Source organism: Gadus morhua, chromosome 10 (assembly GCF_902167405.1).
Source record: "Gadus morhua chromosome 10, gadMor3.0, whole genome shotgun sequence".
In the NCBI taxonomy this organism is placed as follows: Eukaryota; Metazoa; Chordata; class Actinopteri; order Gadiformes; family Gadidae; genus Gadus; species Gadus morhua.
The window spans coordinates 2,282,804-2,306,365 of NC_044057.1; the positions used below are offsets into that span (position 1 = coordinate 2,282,804).

General features: G+C 42.0%; 2 protein-coding genes and 2 non-coding genes across 15 annotated transcripts in view; 2 read left to right on the forward strand and 2 right to left on the reverse strand.

Moving 5' to 3' along the window:
• The window catches only part of LOC115552311 (uncharacterized), a 29,898-nt gene extending 26,901 nt beyond the window's left edge, over positions 1–2,997 (reverse strand). For 3 of the 11 annotated variants that reach the window (XR_003978297.1, XM_030368269.1, XM_030368268.1), the window contains exons 1-3: positions 2,751–2,921; positions 1,895–2,206; positions 896–1,153 (exon numbers count right to left, since the gene is read on the reverse strand). Coding sequence is in view for 9 of the 11 variants with exons in the window: in XM_030368269.1 (XP_030224129.1) it covers positions 896–1,153; positions 1,895–2,206; positions 2,751–2,799 (619 nt within the window). In the remaining 2 variants the exon portion in view is untranslated. Of the gene's footprint in view, positions 1–895; positions 1,154–1,894; positions 2,207–2,750 lie in introns of all 11 variants that reach the window. The other 8 variants (XR_003978299.1, XM_030368271.1, XM_030368270.1 and 5 more) reach the window with 7 other exon arrangements.
• A 2,307-nt stretch (positions 2,998–5,304) lies between these two features.
• Positions 5,305–18,353, reverse strand: hars (histidyl-tRNA synthetase). Of its 2 annotated transcripts, XM_030368434.1 has the most exons (14): positions 18,147–18,333; positions 15,302–15,720; positions 15,106–15,195; positions 14,498–14,617; positions 14,320–14,415; positions 14,106–14,231; positions 13,646–13,753; positions 13,455–13,553; positions 12,064–12,157; positions 11,618–11,745; positions 9,224–9,502; positions 8,740–8,850; positions 8,268–8,414; positions 5,305–5,748 (listed from the first exon to the last, which is right to left on the reverse strand). In XM_030368434.1, the coding sequence occupies exons 2-14, from the start codon at positions 15,407–15,409 to the stop codon at positions 5,689–5,691; spliced, it is 1,566 nt and encodes a 521-aa protein (XP_030224294.1). In that variant the 5' UTR covers positions 15,410–15,720; positions 18,147–18,333; the 3' UTR covers positions 5,305–5,688. The 2 variants fall into 2 exon arrangements, with proteins under 2 accessions (XP_030224294.1, XP_030224295.1); XM_030368435.1 differs by lacking the exon at positions 15,302–15,720 and having other exon boundaries at positions 18,147–18,353.
• Positions 18,354–18,764: 411 nt separating this feature from the next.
• On the forward strand, positions 18,765–18,836 carry trnaa-ugc (transfer RNA alanine (anticodon UGC)). Its single transcript has one exon. It is a non-coding gene; the product is annotated as a tRNA-Ala (tRNA).
• Positions 18,837–19,897: 1,061 nt separating this feature from the next.
• Positions 19,898–19,969, forward strand: trnaa-ugc (transfer RNA alanine (anticodon UGC)). Its single transcript has one exon. It is a non-coding gene; the product is annotated as a tRNA-Ala (tRNA).
• The last annotated feature ends 3,593 nt before the right edge of the window (positions 19,970–23,562 follow it).

The following is a 23,562-nucleotide window of genomic DNA, read 5'->3' on the forward strand; positions in this document are numbered from 1 at the left end:
TGGTTATAATACATTTGAGATGAATTGAGGCGAGGTATTTATGTTGTAACAGTTAATGTATGGGGACACATTAGTGCCACAATTCACTAATGTGATAAAAGATGCATTCGGGCGTATTATATTATTCCACAGCGCAGAGATCATTTGCGCGCTCGCAGTTAATATCTACGCGTGTGGAATAATAAAATACGCCCGAATGCATCTTTTATCACATTAGTGAATTATGGCACTGATGTGTCGCCATAAAAGGGCAGAACAGAGTTCACGGCTTCACCAGTCCATGTGGGGAGGGCACAAGCCCGGGTGGGGGGTTTAGGAGGAGTTGAGGAGGTGAACAGCCTTGGGAACAAAGGTTGCTTTTCTCCTCTGTGTCCTGCAGCCGAGGCAGCATAAATTAACCCTATAACTACGTTTCCATCTAAAAGGTGATGCGAATCTTTAGAATGTTCGCAAAAAAGCAATTCGAATTAGGTGCGTTTCCATCAAGTGGTTAGAGCGGAATAGGGTGATGACGTTACACGTTGATGTCGGCAGGGTTGCTATGGCCGGTCGTTATGCGGAAATCGGAAAGACTGTCAGTGTGTTCAAAGTTCGCTACGTCACAGCTGTTTCGAAAAGTGTGTTTCCATCTCCTATTTTGCGAGTTTACTCTCTTTCGCATTTCTCAAAAAACACCTCAAGCAAGCGGATAAACCTTTTTGCGAATTAGAGGATTTTTATGCAAATTTTGGTGTTTCTATCCCCGTTTACTGATTCGATACTTCAAAGTTCGCATAAAATCAGGGGGATGGAAACGCACCTTATGAGAGACAATGATGATCGGTCACGTGATGAATCAAATGCTACTGAATCCAAGCTCCATTTACTAATTTCCCTCGTTGTGTTTGTCACTCACCGTCACACACAGACAAGGTGATGTTGGCCGTGGCGTTGCTCATGATGTTGTGGACCGAGCAGGTGACCAGTCCCGACCGGCCCGGCTCCAGAGTGACGTCACTAGCGCTACTGGGTCCGGAGAGGAGACGCGGGTCGTTCAGCGGGAGTCCGTCTAGACTCCAGCTGTAGTGGAGTCCGTCCCCCCCGGCAGAGCAGGACACCCTCTGCTGTCCCCAGGACAGACACTCCCGGGACATGAGGGGAGAGGAGGCCGGGGCTAAGGGAAACCGACTGAGGAGGTGAGTCCCACAGTTTGACTGAACGGAAACCTTCTGCTGTTATTCACTCATAGAAACTTAACTTCATACAATTATAATTAGAAGCATACACCTCTTTAACCCGCCTGCTCCATACTCCCAGACTAACTAGCATTTAGCCTACTGTACTCAACATATTTTATGCCGACACACACAAATTGGGAAGAAGCAGAATAAACAGCATTTTCACCCTAAGCACTTCAAAAGTAAATTAGAGCAAAACGGCATGAATATATATATATATATATATATATATATATATATATATATATATATATATATATATATATATATATATATATATATATATATATATATATATATACATACATACATACATACATACATACATACATACATACATACATGTATATATGTATATACATATATTTATATATATATATACATATATTTATATATATATATATTTATATATATATACATATATATATATACATATATATATATACATATATATATATATATAAATATGTGTGTGACATTAACAATAATATTAACATGGAGCCCGAGAGCCAACAGTGTTTCTATACGAGCTATGAAGTCAGAGGTTAATGTTTAAATTATCCTTTATGACCTTGATGAATCCTTAATGATGATGAGAGGGAAACAGCAGCTAAACCGGCTGTTTCCCTCTCATCTGTAACCCTGGTTAAATAACTAAATAAGATATAGTTACTCACCTTGAATGGTTAAATAACATTTTGTAGATGCCACTAGCCTTCCAGCTTCTCGGTCATATACTTCCATTGAGTATTCACCATTGTCTTTCCTGTCGATGTCCTTTATAGTAAATATTCCAGTACTGACATTAAATGAATATCGAATGTTTGTCTGATTGCGTTCTGATAAAATCGTGACATTGTTCTTCTTCAGTCTGAAGGTATCATCTTGTGAGTACTGAGTAAGCATCTGGACCTCTACGGTTCCTCCCAGAGAGCCAAAGCACTGGGTCGTGATGTGTGGCTGTGTGGCGTTGCAGAAGGTCTCCACACCTGGAGGTTTACAGAGGAGAATAAAACCATACAGGAGATATATCTCAATGAGATTCACAGCCCACCACTCACTATTACTGTAATAACTGTCTTATTACTGTAAGAGGGATGAACATTTTGAATACAATGGGTGTCATTGCAGAGAGGGACGTTATACTCATGTTGAAGGTTCAAACATTTAATATTTCATTACATTTTGGATTTGATTTACATTATTTCCCTATTATTGTCATGAAAATAACCTACTCTACCCTGAATGCACTCGATAATATGTGATAATACTTTTGTGTTCTGCAATAACAAAGGAGAAGTTACATTGTGGGGAAGTCAAAAAGCAAAAGGCAGAGTAATGATTAATGATGTTAAACAATAAATGGACTCAATTTATCCAGAATTAACGTGGGATAAAAGATAAATTAGTTTAACCCATTAAATGGTGAAAAGCAACAACTTATGTTTAAACCTATAACTTAAAACTATAGCTGACTAAATTAGATAAAATGCATAAAGATTTAAAACAGTTGTTATTCCATAAAAGTCTCACCTTCAGCCACACCAATTAGTAACAGCAGCACAGCCCCCATGATGAGCATCTCGACCTCAGTGTGGTCTCAGTGGAGTCCAGGACTTGAGCCTGTTCACAGGAACACACAACCCAGCCTATATGAGGCACACATGTCATCGCGGAAGTGGAAGTTGAGCAACCGTAGAAAAAATTGATGCTCACCCAACTGAACTAAAAGGGCCAATACCTTATTAGGATGAAAACGATAAACAGTACTGGATGACTGAGCATCTTCAAAGATCCCATAATAATCTCATAATCCTTAAAATCAATAATTATTAATAGAAAGAAATGAGGAAATCAATCATGAATTCATGTTAAAATTCTCCCAATAAACCCGACTGAGTTGGTGAAATGATTTAATTTGTTCTCAGTAATGAGATGACTGGTTTGGAACAAAAGCTAAATTGAAGTCTACCGTTATGAAAGCTTTGGTAAGACAGTGAGGAGGGCAGGGTGTTGGAGTCCCATCACTAAGGTTCAGGGTCCAAACACCACTGCAAGAAGCCCTACCTCCCTACTTATTAATATGACTCGGGAAAAAGTATTAGACTAAGTCACTTTAGAGGACAGTGTTTACTAAATGACTGAACTGAAGGTTAAACCTTGATGTCTCTGTTGTACTGTCAATGAGAAGCAATCTGTTTCATTCTGTGCTGGTGGAGCCTTGCTCTTGAGTCTAGTTGTTAGGGTTTGTGTTATCAGGGCAATCTGAGCCATAAGGGGGAAGTTAGAGACGGCAGAGTCAGCACTTGAACCATTTGAGTCAAAAATAATGAGGATGTTTCTATTCTCTTTTAGGTCAAGAAGGTACATTATCCACAAGATTGTCTCTTTTCTTTAACATTTTTGGAACATTTCCTGGAGAAGCTATGTTTTAGTCCTATGTTGTAACATTGTTTCAACATCAAAATATTTCATTCAATTTATGTTTTATATTGTCCCCTATTTAAAATCAATAGTTATCATTTCTTATGTTTCATGATTTTTCCTTTTACTAGGAAAATTATTCTAGAATAACTACAATTTGGACCAAAAATGCATTGGCGGAGGTTAGCCTCTATGGGGCAGTATTGCATTGTAAATGTATCATGGTTACATTTTGTATTGCAATCTATTAAAATTTCAACCCGGTATCACGCCAAAGCGTGAAATAGATACGTTGGTCGACCTCGCAAGACGTGTGTTCAGTGTCACGCTTTGCCTGACCAAAGCGTGAGGAGTAGACGCTTTCTTCCGCTCATCTAAATGAATGGAGGTATAGCACTTGTGTGGACGCTACCACATTAATTGGTCAATAAACGAGCTACTTAAGTTATTTGATTCAGAAAAAAAACTATTTGTTGATCGTTTTGCGGGTAGCTAGAGAGTAGCCTACTCACTCACCTTAGCTTTGATTATTAAGATTTTCCTGGTTTTCACCTCTCATACGACAATGTTGTTAACCCACCCACTTTTGAAAAAAAGTTAACTAAAAGTTAGCTATCCGTACTTTTGTAGGCTTTCCTTTTTTGTGCGGTATAAGGTGACGGATTCTCTATAACATGAATGTAAATATCTCCAAACTCCCAAGTCGGGACGAGACGTTGCCAAATTCAAAGAAATGACCACATCAGCGGCTGCTGCGTATAGATAAAAAAATCCGAGTATTTTTATCTTATCTTGATATCTTATTTGAACATTTATGTTCTAAAATTGTAATAGTTGATCGATTGTCGTATTGGAAATCTGCAATTCCCCTTGCTGGCCGCTGTTCGTCGCCCTTTAGTCGGCGTTTGTTCCCCTCCAGGTAGCCATGGTAGTCACGTGACTGCAGAGTATGAATTTGACGTTGACTGAAACACTGCCCTTTGGACTAAACGTATACAACTCAAGTTTTATACCATATAGGTCTTACTGAAGGCATTTAATGGTCAAAATATTATTAAGATTCGAATATTAAACAAACAAACTTCGATTATGATTTTTGGGCAAAAGTCAAAGCCCTAGTGCTTGTTGGCCAACATGAATTGTATTAAAAGCCTTCTGTCAACTTAGTAGCAGGCTGTGTGCAGTATGAGGTTCAGGTTGTCCTGAAGAAGTTGGTGAAGGTGTGCAGTAAGCTCTGCACGTTTTCCACCACACAGATCTTTGACCGGGAAACCTCAATGCATTAGGCCTAAAAAAAAAAAGTTTGTTACCTGTTGGTTGTCAGTTGAGGTCATGGGTAGGTAGGGAATTTATTTTATTTTTTCCAGCGGCAGCGAATGATAGGTAGGTTGTTTTCATTGAAAAACGAGAAAATTCGCTCATCCTTGTACAGAATGAAGAGGTGCTGTACAAAAACGTAATTAAAGTTTGCATCAATTATTTTTTATAAAGCTCATAAAATAATTTGGTTTGCACATTAATGGACAGGGTCGGTCGGAAACCGGAACCAAACATTTTTTTTTTTTAAGGCCTTAGTTTCAATCCTAAAGGGCAGGGTCTTCAGCCATCAAAAGCTCTACTGGTGGATGGCTCACATTAGATTAACTCACAGCAACACATTTGCTTTCATTCAGGACACTTTATTTTTTTATATACTTAAATGATTTTGATTGATCAGTTATAAGCCCATGTTAACAAGGTTCCATGACTAATATCAGCCAGTCTTGTCACTGCGATATGGTAAGCCCGCTTTGTCAGTGTTCTGAAAGGAGATTTTCAGACTCTTGAACTAAACTTTGGTTTACTTTAAAAAGAAATGGCTTCATTATTTAAGCACACCTGTTTGAGAATCTGACTTCTGTAAAGGGCTACAATGAGGATTATGTATGAGCTCCTTCAGCTCATTTGGTCGATGCTCTTCCTCCTGGTGGAGGACAGGAAACATAGCGGTGCTGTGTGGCCGGGGGCTTCTCGTGTGGGATTAGCGGGTGGCAGTTCCGAGAGGGCTTTAAACAGGGGAGGTCCTCTTCCTGATCTCTTCTATGAGGTCCGCTCGAGAGACATCAACCTGCAGAGAGAAAGTCACGCAGATGGTACGAAGTCATGCTCAGCAGCCAAACGCTGTCATCAGAAAGAGGCCGCACGGCTGGGTGCCACAGCGTCTACACCCTAAAGCTTCCCCTAAACCACCTTATATGGTACAAGATGTACTGAAACGCTACTAACCCCATCTAAAACTGATTATTTTCTTCTATTTATTTTTCCTGAAATCTGGCACTATAGTGGCAGACTTATTCATGAAGCAGTGATGTTGATAGGTTTTCAATGTAGTGAGTCCCCGGGACCCACAGGTGGCGAGTTGGGTGGGTCCCTGAGAAATTCAATGGGTCCCGACTCCCCAGTTTAAAAAATGTGTTTCTTTTTTATTATTATTCTATTTCTTAAATTAAATTAGTGTTAAACTCCTTGATGGTGGTATGATATGGTTAGAGCTGGAGTACTCAACCGTTCATGTCTAACACTAGAAACGCCGGGCCATTTTTACTTACTCCGAGCGCCACAAGAGGGGTCAAATGACCCCTAAGTCATTTTAATGAGAGGCTGTGCATTTGCACATAATGATCACTAGGAGGCGCCAATGAGCTATTACCGCGCGAGCGCCACATTTGTGTGTGTGTGTGTGTGTGTGTGTCACAAGCCTAGTCCTCACGATTTTGTCATAAATGTACATATATTCAATCAGAAGGATTGCAAAAAAATCCTGTTTGATTTGCTCATTCGACACGAATGAGCACAGCATCGAGCAGTGGAAACGTGGGTTTATTTACTATGAAGTTCGTATTTTTAATTGTTGAAATGAAATCAGCGGTGACAAGCTAGTTGTTCTGGTAGCGGCTAAATTAGCATGTCGCGATACTTTGTACAGGGGATCACGTCTGCGCCGAGTAGATGCGCAGAGGGTTGAAACAGCGCTTGTCCGATCTGCTCACAAGAAGGTTTCTTTGGCCAGTTACTGTGATTAAACACGAGTTGTTTAATGTTCACAATGTATCGTTTTTCATGGGGAAAATGAGATGCGTCCCCGGGACGCATGGATAGTGAGTTTAGTGCGTCCTTTCAGATTTTAATGCGTCAGGGACGCAGGACGCGTACCTAGCAACATCACTGATGAAGTATAGATAAATGCGATGGTTCAAATTTCTGATTTTTCCAACCTCCCAAAATCTGACAGAGATGGGATGGTGAGCACGAGAATCGCAGAATGTTCCGCCTCTCATTTGATGTTTTAACTTCAGGGAGCATGAAGGGCTTTTGTTCTTGGACCTGTGGGTGCTAGACCCATAAGGTATGAATGGTGATACCGACTGAGCTTTTTTTTTATTTAATTTTTTTGCCTCGGGTGTACTGTAGAGGTTGGTAAGACAGTTTTTATTGGCAGGCTAGCACCAGCAATCAAAATGATAAATAACACACTGTGCTCACTTGGAAATGTGGTCCTATGTCAAATTCCAAACTACCCCTTTAAGATGTAAAGAAATGTATGGCATAAATCAAGTGAAGGGATTTGATGTCTAAAGTAACAATGCACACCATTTGAAAATGTAAAATGGTTGGAAACAAATAAAGTGACGAGTTAAGGCGTAGCCCCGCCTTCTCCAGTGAACCAAAAAAGCCGTCTCCATGGCGACGGGGGATTTGACCCCCTCGGTTTCACACAGGCAAGACCGAACCAGAACGGCGGTGTAAAAATGCCTATGGACAGATTCACTCCACGACCACCGAAATGGTTAGCTTTTGTGATAGCGACGCTGGTGGCTATAATCACTTGATCCGCTCTGACTCGACTCGTGGGATAGAGCGTGTGACGTCACACTCTACACTCAACGGAAGACCAACTGAAAGTATACGAAGTTAAGTGTTTATTTTTTTAACGTTTGAACGAAGGTTAACTGTTAAAAGTGACAGCAGTTTATGCGTCACCGAATGGACGGACAGGCATTGATGTCCTCCAATTGACTTCCATTGTAAAAAAACAATATTTTAAAAGTAGAATATTTTAAGTCTCCCAAGTTTCCGCGATTCCAAGCTAATCGGAACATTTTAAAATCTGAATAGAGTCTCTAGGTGAACATTTCTAATGAGTAGTGTACCAAAATGTGTAAAGAATAATAAAGAAACAATAAAACCTAAGAAGAGTAATAGTTGAGCGCTGCATGTAGTTGTTACCTAGTAGGTACTATGAAGCTGATGCACAGTAACATTTACAATAAGTACTACGTCACTGATCATCTTCTGGTAAACAAGCAGGTGTTTCGAAATTGAGTTATTTAGTTTTTCTCTAAATCTTTTGTTGATATAATATTGCCAAGACTAAATTTACTTAAACCTTGTTTAATAAGATAGTTAGTCTAATATTAAGGTATACTCAAAGTATCAGCCAATATCTCAATTTAGTTTTTAACAGCTAATGGACATTGTTCAGAATAATCTAAATTTCAGACCATAATGGAACGCAGATCAACACTGGCGGGACTTTATGGCTATAAGTGAATTACACACACACACACACACACAACTGTCTCTCACCTCCTCTCTTGTTGCGACGGTGCGGAGTTTGACCATGCCATTCTTCAGTTCCTGCTCCCCCAAGATGGCCACTAAAGGGATGCCAGACTCCTCGCAATGCTGCAGCTGGCTCAGCAGTTTGGGATTCTTCTTGAACATCGACTCCGCCTGCGCGCACACGCACACACACACACACACACACACACACTTTATTGTTTACGGTTTACTGTTTTTGTTTACTTTTCATAGTTAGTTAGTTAAGAGTTTATTGTTTATCTTATATTATTATTGTTTACCGTTTACTTTTTATAGTTAGATAAGAGTTTATTGTTTATCTTATATTGTATATAATTTAATATTGTGTTGTGTTTCTTTCTGTAAACTACTGGACAATCAGGGAGTCATCCCAAAAGGATCAATAAAGCCTAATCTAATCCATTTCAGACACACATTCATCTTAATGAAACGAGCAGTCTAAACCCCCGGTGCACACCTTGATTCCAGCGTTCCAGAGCTCCGTCACCAGCCTCAGCCTCTCCTCCAGTAGATTCTTCTGTGCTGAAGCCACCAGGACCTGGACCTCGGTGGTGCGCACCTTCTCCGCCTGGGAAAGCGGAGCGCATTGAGAGAGTACCGAGGGCGTCCCACAGCTAACCCTGACTACAGCGTGACTACAGCGTGACTACAGCGTGACCACAGCGTGACCACAGCGTGACCACAGCGTGACCACAGCGTGACTACAGCGTGACCACAGCGTGACCACAGCGTGACCACAGCGTGACCACAGCGTGACCACAGCGTGACCACAGCGTGACTACACCCTGACTACACCCTGACTACAGCGTGACTACAGCGTGACTACAGCGTGACTACAGCGTGACTACAGCGTGACTACACCCTGACTACAGCGTGACTACAGCGTGACTACAGCGTGACCACAGCGTGACTACAGCGTGACCACAGCGGCCGGTCCTCACCTCCGCCTTCTGCTCCAGGATGGAGAAGATCCTCTCCACGCCGATGCTGACGCCCACGCAGGGCACGGCCCGCCCCTTGGGGTCGAACATGCCCACCAGGCCGTCGTAGCGCCCGCCGCCCGCCACGCTCCCCACGCTCAGGCTCTCCTCCGCCTTGGGCGCGCCCGCCTGCGGAGGGGGCGGCGGCGGCGGCGTGGCGCCCGCCGGGCCGAGCATGGCTTCGTAGATGACGCCCGTGTAGTAGTCGAGCCCCCGGGCCAGGCTCAGGTCGAACACCACCTGGACGGGGGGGGAGAGGAGGGCCGCAGGCGGAGCGTTATGGGAACGCTAACGGGAACGCTAACGGGAGTCTAGAGCTCTGGAAACGGTTTCCTCCAGATACTAAGGCACGGGGAGCTCCGAGCACCGCGTGTTTAGCAGGGGGGGGAATCTCTTGGCACCTCACGATCCGATTCCGATTAGGAGGTCAACGATTCGATTCTGAAGCGATTATTGATGCATCACATTCTTTTTATGTTCATTTCCATGCGTGATTTTCTAAAATATATATATATACACATCTGGTTTTGCTACTCAGAGTTTGATAATCACTTCCTACTTTTGTGATGATCATTAAAGACATCAACAGATGAATTAATTTAAGCAATATTTCATGAGAGAGAAAGCTTTTGTCACAAATATGACTCTCTATGAACAATGCAATAATCAATGCAGCTTGCATTATAACACAAAATGGAGGCATGCAAAAAATAGGTTTCAGTTTTATTTTCTTTCTAATCTTTCTTTTCTATGTCATTAAAGGAAAAGCTGCTCTTGAATTAGAAGGAGTTCTTGTGTCTGGCTGTGAGTTTGCGCGCATGCTATGCGTAGGCTGAATCGCAATCGTGTCAAGGCAAATCAGATTGGCCAATACACACTGAAGATAAATTCAATAATTTTAAAGTTACAAAAATTATCCCTCTCTGGCGAACAGAATGTTGCAGCAGGCAAAAAAAAAAAAAAGGGGGTTTTAATTCAGATTATTAATTTATCTGCATCGAGACAGAATCGTTCTAGCGAGAATCGCGATGCATCGAAGAATCGATTATTTTTCCGCTTTCAGAGCGCTTTCCGCCCCAATGGATTAAATAATCTGAAACTTGGTGTACATGAACTGAATTTTGCTGATTCAAATTTGTGGCAAATTATGGCAAATTCAACATTCCTCAGAGAAGTTGATGCCAATGCTAATGATCTTTAACTGAGAAAACAGGGAGTGGAAGGACGGGACACTATCATGTTCAGATAACTTTAACATTTTCTATATACCCGTGCAGCTGTGAACTCATGTTTGGTAATTTATTGTATGATTTGTACTTTTAGGGTTAGGATGAAGACCTACCATTTAGCGTTCACCACGAATGACTGACAAGCAGTGCCAACATTTAAATATTTTTGAACCATTCAGCGAACAAAAGTCAACAGGCTGATTATCAATTAGGGGGCCACTCAATGACATGCAAGTGCAGACCGAAGCGTCATCCACACGCCCACTCATGTCTTTTATCAGGATGTTTTCAGGATACCGATGTCGGGATATGTCGTTCACATATACGGCCCGTCGGGAGAAGAGCGGGCTAATAGCAGGAGTAACGGGTATGTGTGAAAGCAGCTTCTGTAACTAACTAAACTAACTAGGTGTAACACAATGCTCTCCCACTTCTCCATGCATTAGCATACTGCTGTTTGCTTATGTTGTAAAGCATACATTCATATTTATGCTTGTGCATGTGTTTTTTCTGTGCATGATTAATAATTTAAGAAAATAATGCGTTTAAAGAACCCCTATGATGTTTTATGTAATTTTAATGGGAAGAAAAAAAGATTATGGTACAAAATCGGTTTTAACCCGTCCCTAATTCAGAACGATTATTCAACATTTTACGTGTCGCAATGTGTTCAGACTGGAGAGTAGGGCTTTGACTTTTGCCCAAAAATCATATTCAAAGTTCGTTTGTTTATTAATATTCGAATATTTATTAATAATATTTTGACCATTAAATGCCTTCAGTAAGACCTGGATTGGGCTCTGCGAGGTTTGTTTACCGGCGTTGCTATGGTTACCGGTTCTGCGTGTTCCAACGGTTTATTAGGTTTCTAATAAATCGCTGTCTAACCAATACTTCAGTCACTGCCTCTTCCGTGGTCATTACAACATTATGAATAGACTGCGTCGGGTTCTCTGACGTCTCTCCCTCTTGGCCTTCCTATAAAAGGTTTGAATATTAAGGGCTGCCTAATATTCGTTTGAATTTAGATTTATTTTTTGATATTCCAATTATATTAGAATAACGAAGTTCGGAGTCAAAGCCCTACTGGAGAGCAGCTGTGTTGGTGATGGCCTGTCGGTCTCACCTTGTCCGTGACCTGGAAGAGCTCCAGGTAGCTGAAGAGTTGCTTCATGTCGCTGAGCCCGGCGCAGGCCTGTTTACTCTGGGACATCTTGGGGTCCTCCAGGAGGCGCACGGCTAGGTCCATGCCCCCTACAGCCACCCAGAGCAGACTCACAAGGGTCAGGAGGCAGTGCGTGATGCGACACCAGCAGTAAAGCCTACTTAAACATCGTAGAACTTTTAAAAAGGTAAAATAGAAGGGGAAAAATACAAACAATTCTGAGGAATGGATACCAGTCCACTGTCAAACTGTACCACACTGAGCCCTACAGATTGCTTCTTCCAGTAAAAATGAATGATCTCAATAAGCAATTACAACCACTAATCCGTTCTATATCTCCCCCCCCCCCTCCAAAAGGGGCAGCAGTGAGGCACCCTAAAACCACATCCAGACGGTAGATTTCTTACCCTGCATGCTCACATACTGCCCAATCATGTCGGCTGCTTCCTCGGACAAACCCTTCTCCTTCACCATCTCGTTCTTCACGTCCTCCCAACACATCTAGCAACGCACAGGACAAAGCATTCAGACACAGGCAGGGTTACAACAGCAGTGTTTCCAAGAACCAAGTCTCTCCCCCATGAGCTCAATTTTTCTCCGAATAGGCTGAGCCATAAAAGTACAGCTTGTGGAAGAAGATCTTAGACAAGCGTCTATAAGCGTCTAGCGTCTAAACTATACCAGTTAAAAAAAACTAAAAGATGATGCAGATATGCGACATTTACTATAATAATCATGCCGGGGAAAAGACTGATGGAATACTAAACCTATATGGCCTAGTGAAGACCAGCTTATGCCTTGACCTTTCACCTTTATATTCTATGTATGTGGAGGATTCAATTATAGTGGAGTTTACTTTTTAATCCATGAGTTACAGTGTCACGATGGCTATTTGTGGATAAGATTATAATAAATGTCTGTGTTTGAGACTTTAGTTTCAGAAATAGTACGCAATATACTACTGCACATATCTGTTGTCAAAAGCAACAGATATTAACGTTGTGATGAATGATCAATACATATAAAAGTGAAGTGATAATCATAAGTCTATGATAATAGTTTACCACTATGCTTTATCAATACATATCACAGATAGTGATAATTATAGGTCTATGGTGGAAGTTTACTACGATGGATGCAGTAAGAACACTGTGTTGAGAAACGTAAATAGGCTGCTATCTCCACCCTGTACAGTTGCCATTGTGACTATGACAAACAAATACCTGAATGTGATTGGTTAAACTGATCTGTTTGCTGGCGAGAGCCGTTGTGTGAATAAATAAAAGTTGCCTTACTGCAACAGAACTCGTATGTGTACAGTAAAGAAATCGCAACAATGGCATTCAATGTAAAGGAGTGGTCAACTTCAGTTGTTGACTCAGTGCTCTCCATCACCACGGAAAACGCAGATAATTATATAGATATATGATTATGTTGATAGTTGATACATTATTATATTAAAGCGGTCAAGGGGAGGAGTTAATATAATATCCTTTTGTGTTATTGACTAAGGGAGGCAGGATAGAAATTTGTATTGTTAGAATGCCGTCTACGTGGCAGAACATTTGATCGTGTCTTTGGCCTGCATGAGCCTTATACAGTGTATAAGTACAAAGAAATGCAATTTGAATGGAATTATAGAGGAGGATTGACAGCTCTAGTGTGTTCATGATGTGCTCGATTTTGCAGAGTTCATATTCATTGGCTTATCACCACCAAGGGTGTCCCCAGAAAGAACAGAACGGATGTCTATGAAATCGCCGCATTAATGATCCAAGACGGGGAATTCAGAAATCACCTTGTCCAGTTTGTCCACCGTCGAGCAAATGGTGCGAAACTTGTCGTCGGGGACACCGCACACGGCAAACATCCCATCCAGGATGCGTCGGTCGTTCACCTGGATTGAAAGGAGACACTCGATGCTGTCGGTCGGGGTTGGTGACTGTGAATCGTGTCGTCATGGGGTGGGGGACGTGCAAGCGACCGCACCTTGATGTGGAAGTCTCCCAGGTCCAGCTCCCCGAGGATCTCGCTCACGATGCGCAGGCACTCTGCGTCGGGGATCATGGGGTCGTAGTGGCCCGCTATGTCGAAGTCCTACGGAGGCACAACATCAGTCACACGTCTGAGATGCACTCAGCTTTATAACGGAATTCTCCAAAGAGTCCGGCTCAATGCAGACACAACCCGAACCCACAGACACACACAGCTTCCTCACTGTGAACACATTACCATGTTGTTCACCTCTAGGAACCAAGTGGAATTGGTATGAGTAAACAGTGTACGCGTTCAGTCAAAGACAGTGTCCTGCTCCTATGATTGAATACAGACGGATAAAACTCCACAGATTACGCAGGGTTAAGTTCGCTGCTCGTCATGCTGGCAAATTTTAGCAAACACCACTGAAGACCAAACAAACAAGTCATGGAGTTTACCGAATGCCACTCACACACTGGTAGAACTCCCTGTAGCGCCCGCGGGTCATGGCCGGGTTGTCACGGCGATAGACCTTTGCAATGTGGTAGCGCTTGATGTTGCTGATCTTGTTCATGGCGAGGAAACGAGCGAAGGGCACCTGAGAGGGGACATGTCAAGGACACTAGGATATTCAAAGGGAGGTGCGTTCGTTAGCACATTGACTTGATTTCGATCTCTCAGGATACGGTGAGGTCATATCTCAGGGACAGCAGCTCGCCTCCTTGGTCCTTGAGGTCGTAGATAAGCTTGGAGTCTTCTCCATACTTCCCCGTCAAGGTTTCCTGCACAGCATCCAAAGAAACCACCATTGGCCATCTGATGAAAGGCTGTACTTTTGCGTCGTGCTACCAGTGCCCATGGTACCTTGAGTTCAAAGACAGGCGTGTCGATGGTTTCAGCACCATGACGTTTGAAGCAACTGACGATGGTGTTGAACACCTTCTCTCTGATGGCCATTTGCTTAGGGTTGTAGTCTCTTGTTCCCTGAGAGACAAGAAGTATAGGACCCATAAGAAACTTAATTAGAAAAGGCATTATGTGTTCCATACAAGCAGTCTTAAAATTGATATTTGTGGGTATGCAACACAAAATCTTTGCATTATTTTGGTTTTAAGTCACGCTATGGCTTGTGTGTTTCGGCAATGCATTTGTTTTTGGACGATGACATCTTGCCTACTTAACATCTGTCATGTCCAATTTGAACCTACTGCAATACGTTATTGGCAGTTCACTATTCATTCACTATTTTATAGCCTAAAATGTTTTAGCAAAGCACTAAACGAGTCTCCTGCAGATACAGTGATTGTGTTCAGGGAGAGTGTCTTGAATGTTATGTAATTTAAATGTGCGAAGACATAAAATCAGAAAATACTGTATTCAGTGAAAAATGACACGCATGGGTAAATCAAGCCAATAGAAATGTATGACATTCCTCTGTTCATTTAAACATAGTAATGTTTAAATGGTATTACCTTAGGAGTCTTGAGCACAAATTGATGTTTGACATCATCACCTCCCAGACGCAGCTTGAGCTCCAACAGTTTTGCCACTTCCACATCAATCTGGAAAACCAGGGAAACCAAGGCAGGCATTTGAATTTCCTACATCTCACTGTCAGCGAATTAGGAAAAGTGCGTCGCCCCTTGAATTGGTATTCCTCCTTATTACCTGAGCGACAGTGATGCCAGAAACGGAGCGCAGCAGTCGGAACATTCCAGTTCGAAAAGCCGACAATCCAGTCAATTTTCGGATGGTGAAAGATCCCAGTGTATTCATCCCGGCAACAGTTAATTAAACGGTAATAAATATGACAAAATTGGTCGATCAATTCCCAGATTTCCGTACGGGGATGGAGGTCAAAAGAGCATCACAGGTCGAGCATTGTCCATCATTCGGTCATGGCACCAATCAGGATAGGAGATTCGCACAATGTTCCAGAAATGTCCAGACGGAGAGGAGGGAGACGATAGTTGAGGCAGGCGAGGACAGCGGCAGGCGACGCGTCCGACCCAGGTGTGTATGAAGGAGGTGGTGGTCCAAGAGGTCCGGCAGGGAGAACAGGAGAACATGTGAGAGCAACCCTAGCACTAGGTGGGGGCAGGGGGACATCACAGTGGGGGTGGAACATGAAATGCAGGGTAAATTAAGCAAGCCGCAACCCTTCCCAACAAACAGGCACATATACACATCTGAAATAGACTCCCGTCATTGGCAATATAGCAAGTATTTAATCATGGTGTATATAGATACTAGATAGATGGATCAGATGGATGGATCGAAAGACAGTGTTTCCCGAATTTTCTCCGCCGCTGCAATAAAAATCCTTCTCCTAATTATTATTATTTATTTTTTTTACGTAGCTCCTTTTAGAAAATGTACAGCGCGTAACGTCAATTGCGCAGCACGCGGCACATCGTCACGTAACCAACATCAAAGAAGAAAAATACACAGCGAGTGTGGCAGTTGTTGGCAGTAGGCTACCCTACACGGTTGCAAAGTTACATTGATTCTAGCAGTAGCGAGTGAAGCGGAAGGAAGAAGGAAAGAGAGAGACAGACAGACAGAGAGAGAGAGAGAGAGAAAGTAAGTTGCTAAAATGTGTCGCTACATGACCACCAGTGTTAAAAACCCTCTGAGCCCAATCATTTTATTGTATCTATAAACCGCAACCTCCGTGCCGTTTTTCCTCTGGTAGTGTGTGTGTGTGTGTGTGTGTGTGTAGGCCTATGTGTGTGTGTGCGTGTTGTCGCTCTTTTTGGGATCATCACTCATAGCCTTTACAGGAGCTTATATATCCAGTCAGGAATTTATAGCCTAGGTATTTTCGGGAACTTTGAAAAATGAATCCATACTGTTAGATCCAATGTTGTTCTTTATTGCCAAATAAAATCCGTTTTCATCGCGTATTTTAGTTAGGGATTTATGCTAATCGCCTGTAAGCATGTGGTCATTAGCATAAATGCAGGGAAAAAACCTAAGGACTTCTTAAAAGATCATGAATAGTTTCTATTAGGTATAACTTATATTTATTTTATAATTTTCTCATCACTTTTTGACTCCCAAGACTAAGAAGAAGTGTTTTAAGCAATAACAAGCTTATCATCGCTCTCTTGTCCTCTTCCCCTGACTCTCACTGTCTCACAAAGGAGCTGAGCTCACCTGAGGTCTATTTGTAGTGCTAAGGCTCACACTGATTGGTATTCAATTAGCTTTATTTTTTATTTTTCATGTGTGTGAGTCTGTGTTCTTTTCAAATTTTAGTTAGGTTTAGAATTTAAAAAGATGTGTTTTGCCCATTGTTGCAGGAGATTTCATTTTTGAACAAAGTGTCTTATGTAAAAAACAGTTATGCTTTGGGCATAGCAACCATGTTTAGTGTTTAAGCATTAGGCAAAAATCTGTAAATAAATTGTGCAATTATATATGCGTTGTGGCATTATTTGTTTAAATATTACTATACAAAAATATAAAAATCTGTAAATGACGACACAAAAGGCAAAGTTACAACACCAATAATCCCATCTACAGTAATACACAGGACTGTTTGAATAGGATTTAAGTGCATATTCTCCTCTCAAAGTGCACCAGATTCATGCATTCCAATGTAAAGGGTACAAAAACATTTATGCCGGGGGGGCATGCCCCCGGATACCCCTAGAGGGTTCGGGGAACACACCACCGCTGCTGAAAAAAATCCTGCGGGAAACACTGAAAGATCATATAGAAAGATGCATATAGAGATATAGGGGTCAATAACTATATAGATAGATGGATCAGATATAGATCAGATGGATCGATAGATCATGAAGATAGATGCATAGATAGAGAGTCTATAAAAAACACACCTATATAAAGACACCTATATGATAGGTGTCTATAACTATATGCATCTTTACATCTATCAATCCATCTATCAATCCAGCTATAAATATATAACAGGTTAAAATTACTTGCCATATGTGCACAATGGTGGAAACTATCGCTGAATACAAATAAAAAGATTGCACAAGTAGGTCCTACTCAGCGATTTGGAACGACTCTTTTGAAGAAGGGCTCATGTCCCATCTATTTAATATTCTATTGGCCATAAGTATTTCAACAGGACAGGAATTGACGAAGTTTGCCAATTGCATATTAGACCCTCCGCACTATTGGCCAGACACGGCCTACATGATGACTTCCATCAGCAGCTCAGATAAGACACAGCATTGTAGGCCAGACAAGTCTGACATGAAGTGCTACATCAGATAATGGGCCTTACTTTCAATTTCAATATGACTGGGCCGGTGGGGCGTCATCTTCATCAGTCATCGCAAATGTAGAAATAAAGTATATACATTTTTTTTAATAAGTAACGGTTGAGTAGATGATAAAAATGGTTATTATTTCGAATTGAAGCAGTAGATCGCACAGTGGTTAGTTAATCCCATCTTCAGTGAGATGACACTTGGTATTCTAGCAGACGGTGTCGGGTCGGCTAACAGACACGCTGAGTGGAGCCACATGTACTAACCTGATCTTTGCTCGCCTTCTCTGCCTTCAGTTTACGGACGACCTCCCCTTGGACTTTAATGGCCTCCTGAGTCTCTGCTCGGTCCGCCATGTTAAAAGTGTTAATAATATGATCTCATATGATACAACGTGAAGATCACACTACCGCACAAGCAGCTGCAAGAACCAAGTGGAAGACTTCCGGTGTCACGCCGTTGTATGTCCCCACCGCGAAGTGTGACCGCGGGGGGCGCTGCTGAGCACGTTCTGCAACATGAGCGCAAACCTTTTACGGGCATGGGGTCGTTCATGTGCAGAAACATGACGACTTTTAAGCGTCACATGGTACCGCTCCGCGGGCTCGTTGGCTGAGTGACAGGGCAGTGGCCGAAGATGATGATGATGATGATGAGGATGTTTGGGATTCTGAGGAGCGTTTCACATAGTAGCCTGTAATAGGAGCTGCTCGTCTGAAGCTACAAAGTCTGTAGCTTGAGTGAATTTTTTTAAGTTAAACACACTGATTCATGTCTCATTCATCATTCGACAAGCAGCAGGAAACAATCAATGATTGGTCCCGTCAAAGCCTTATTCATTCATATTTAATTTATAAACCGTTTTTTTCTCTTATTTTTTCAGCGGGGATGTAGCTCAGTGGTAGAGCGCATGCTTTGCATGTATGAGGCCCCGGGTTCAATCCCCGGCATCTCCAGGTGATCTTTTTCATTAAAAAACATTTATTGATAAAACAAACAATAAATTCACGGATTTGTTTCATGAACTAATTGTCTTGCAATAAATTTAGTTAACGGCAGATTTTAACTTTAAGTTAACTTTATATAAATATCTACTCAAAGCAATTTACAACTATTTCAACACACTTTACAGACACATAAGATTAACGTCTATATGTTTTTAGTGCACCTTTACCTTTAGGCTACTTTATCCATTGTAACAAACTTAACATAGACTACAGAACAATATCAATAATATAGGCTACAATATCCAGTTGAGCTCCCATGGTCATCCCGCGTCTCCCGATACGCGTGCGTGTATTTCCTGGTTTCATGCGGCACTTATGTTCCTTAAGTTTATTTTGAATTACTACGCAAATACGCGTTTGACCGAATTTTCGCGTGATCGCGTCTATACATTCACTCTGTACGTAAAATGCACACGCAAAGTGCGTTTGGTGTTGACACTCAACATCAAACTGCCCGCTCAGCTTGGAGGGAGGGAATAGCCTATATCCCTAACATTATTGGGATATTGTTGATGTTGAGTGAACAATTTGTGTCATGGTCGCTCTGAAAATGTCAGGGAAAAAATGCACAGCAAAACAAAAATATGAAGATGAACACAGGACATTTTCAACAGAGTGGGAGAGTTCATATTTTTTGTTGAACGTAATGGCAAGCCATGGAAAGCCAAAGCTTTCTGAGATTGTAACGCTTGCATCGTATCTGGCTTGGAACATTGCACAAGCTAAGAAGCCTAACAATTAATGGAAGTTTGTTAAAGAATGCCTCAGTGACGTTGTTGAGATCTGGCCTCCTGAAAACGACTGGCTACAATATTGCGTCTGTCAGTTGTCAAATTTGGTGAACAAAATGTTAAACTTCAATAATTGTTAGTCTATAGTCCATTTATTAAAGCTGTCAACAGCATAACCAAACAGCCTCGCCACATCGGCGGGAAAACACGGCACACGCAACGTACATCCATGGAATCAGCCGTTCAAAGCAGACTTATTAATTTGTGTCTAAATACAGTGGGGATGTAGCTCAGTGGTAGAGCGCATGCTTTGCATGTATGAGGCCCCGGGTTCAATCCCCGGCATCTCCAGGTGACAATTTTCATTTAAAAACATTCATTGATAAAACAAACAATAACTTCACGGATTTATGCGTGTCCGTCTGTGTGATTGTGTGTCACTCTGTTCGAGCCTGGGCCTCGTTTCCCGATACGATCCTTCTCGTGAATTTCTTTGGCGCGTTCACTGCACTCACGACGTTCGTAGGATTGTAACTGTCTACTGACACGGTGCTGAAATGGATCCGTAGGAGGAGGAGACGCAGGAATGTCGCAGGAAAATGGGGTAAAAAAGCGTTAAAATATCTCCCCATCAAGGCCGGTGATTTCACCTTCTTATCTCAAGTTTCCTGTGTAAAACCCAGGGGGTCAACCCCCGGTCGTCACCGCGCGGGCTTTCTTGGTTCACTAAAGAAGACGGGGCTGCGCACGGAGTCTAGACCTCTTTAGAATAATTAGAATAATGTTATTGCATGATAGGCCTACTCCCGAATGTTTTAATTTTTTTATGAATGAAGACGCCCGCATGCAATAATGAGTTCAAGTCTAAGTGTAGACTACAAACGCGATTAACTATGGTCAGGGATGTTCGTTACTGTCTAGACACGGTCTAATAAATAGTGAACTTCATCACAGCCTCACCGAAGCGCCTACAGTGCTTAATGCAAACAATCGCAACAAAAAACGACTGCAGAAATGATCCGACACCCGCTGGTCTCAGCATGATTCATGTCTACAGTAGCCTGCCTATGTCTTCTGTCAATGATCAATAAGAGGACATTTGAACCACGATAGTTGAATTAAAATCAGAGGGAGACAGCAACTGCAGCTCGATAGCGACCTCCCACACAAGAGCAATGGAATCATTTGATTTTATTATAGGCCTATGCCTTGTGACGTGGCGTTTGATCGGTATACCTTTCGGCTGCGCATGTATTTTTGTAATTTTAAATTGCTGCAATAAATTATGTTGTTCTTGACTTCTTACATGTTTCCATCTTTGTTGTTTAAATCTAACAGTCTATGAGTAATATATCGGCGGTAACCACTGTTTTTGGTTTCAAAATTGTTCGAGCTGGGTATTCCGTGGTGTGTTTTAATAAAACACATCCAATACACAAGTGAAGTTATTTAAACGTTTCAGAAATATTTTGCGCCGTATTGCTTTTTACAGATTAATCATCTAAATGTAAAAAAATAACCTGTGCGAATTCTTTCAAACGTTTTTGCAACGTAATGATAGGCTATTTTGCATGGATTGATTTGTTTTAATAAGTAGCCGGTGTTTAAACAAACTGGGGGGGGGGGGGGGGGGGGGGGGGTGGATTGGGCATACATTACGTAAGCCGAGGACACACCATCACACGCCAAGCCCTGCAGTGGAATCCGCAGGGTAAACGTGGTAGAGGGAGGCCAAGAAACACCTGGAGGAGGAGTGTTACAGCAGAGATGGAGAGAGCAGGCTATAGATGGCAAGACCTGGAGAGGCTGGCACAGAACAGGACGAGGTGGAGAGATATAATCAGTGGCCTATGCTCCAACTTGGAGCAACAGGCTTAAGTAAGTAAGTAAGTAAGTAAGTAAGTAAGTAAGTAAGTAAGTAAGTAAGTAAGTAAGTAAGTAAGTAAGTAAGTAAGTTTAAACAAACTACTGTCGCCAATAACAATTTAAACAATTCAAATATTAAAATATTTAACACTGGAGCAATATTTAAAAAGCGGAAGCGCTTCCACACTAGCAAGTCGTTCACCTTGGGAAACAGCCAGTGAACAATGACGTCCGAGGCAGAAAAACTGTTTTGTGAGTTGGGGCTGATAAATATTGAACCACAGCTGAAGCAGAACAAATAGATTTTATAGGCTGACTACTCACAATGAAATATTGTTGTAGGCCTAAATAAACTTCCAAACCTTTTCAAACCTCATTTGGTGTTTTATTGGTCCTTAATTTGCAAAGTAAACAAGGTACAAAGTAAAGAAGACGCAAGGTAATAAAGGTACAAAGTAAATAAGGTGGAAAGTAAACAAGGTCCAAAATAAACAAGCTGCAAAAGAAGAACAAAAGTTAACACAATAATGTACAAAAAATACAAATAGACAAGGATAATTAAAGATGGAATGCTTTAACTGTAATGTAAATATTAATGGCTAAAACCAACAAACTATTACAAGTGCAATTTGCCACAGTCTCTTTAACGTTTGGTTAGCTCTGTATGGACGCTTGCAGAGTCGGAAGTATTTGCCATTTGGGCTTCCTTGTAACTCTTCAACGACGTGCGTAGAGGTTTTCATACTTTCAGACTTCTTTCGCAAGGCGTTCTTCGATTAGATCATTCTCTCTTCTCAAAATTCGGACCGGTCACAGAGCCAACTCTTTCGAAAATGGCCGAGAAGTGACTCTGGAAATGATATTGTTAGAGGACCAATCACAGCCCTTACCATCTCCGTCCGTCTCCGTTGCCTCGATCGATAGTAATTATTGGATGCGCACGTAGAGCTACGGAGAGGTTTTCCGATAGGGTCTCTGAAGACGGAGAAGGCTCTCCGTGACTACGTACCGCACTTTGTGGAGCAGTAAAAAACAGCCTTTAGTCTTTCTGAATGGTTGGCCACCCCCGGCATAGACCATAGGCGCTATAGACCCACTGATGTAGCCTGTAGACTGGATAACCAGTCTGTAGAGTGTCCTGCATGCTCACAGACAGCTTAGACCACAGGTCACTGGCTGCATTAGATTCCTCTGCTCTCACATCGCCATTGGCAACAAGAGACTTCCTGCAGAACAATGTGGTCTTTGTAATCCTTGTGCACACAGTTTAATAGTAGTATTCCCTTCATTCCAGGCACGAGATATGCATCGTGAAAACATTAATACGTTCATGGTAGGCATGAAATACTTGGAAATGTATTATACATATAGCATTCCTATTTCCAAAACATGCCAAGAGAGATTGAGGTGAGGCCAGAGGAATGTCCCCACATGTTATGGACCACCATAGTCACAGCAGGTCTGTGCTCACCCGGCCCCTCCTTCTGTCAGTTCTAGAACTCTCAAACCGCTCTCTACACCTGAGTCTCATAAGTAGTTCAGGATCAGAAAAGCTCATTTTTCCATTTTCTAAAATAAGAACAAAGGACACAAACAGAACCCATTTTCTCCAACACATAGTTATTGTCACACTTTTCAAAGACCACCCCTTTGACACAGACCCCCCTGGTGCCTCTGCAGAGAGCACCCTCTGACCCTTTCCACGGCACCCATGAGTAACTGGTCTGTCGTCACAGCGAAAGAAAGGGCCACCATTCACCGATCTTTAATAATTGTGTGTGTGTGTGTGTGTGTGTGTGTGTGTGTGTGTGTGTGTGTGTGTGTGTGTGTGTGTGTGTGTGTGTGTGTGTGTGTGTGTGTGTGTGTGTGTGTGTGTGTGCATGCATGTAGCAGTAAATACCAGATGTATTTCCAAGCTCCCAAAGTGCATGACAATACAGAAAAGACTGAATATGTAGCAAAGGCTGAAGAGAGAGGGGATCCACTCTCTTTTAATCTTCTTGTTAAGAGGATTACGTGAAAATATGTCTGCCTCCCTCATGAAGGCACCAACATGCCGATGTTCTATGGATACATGC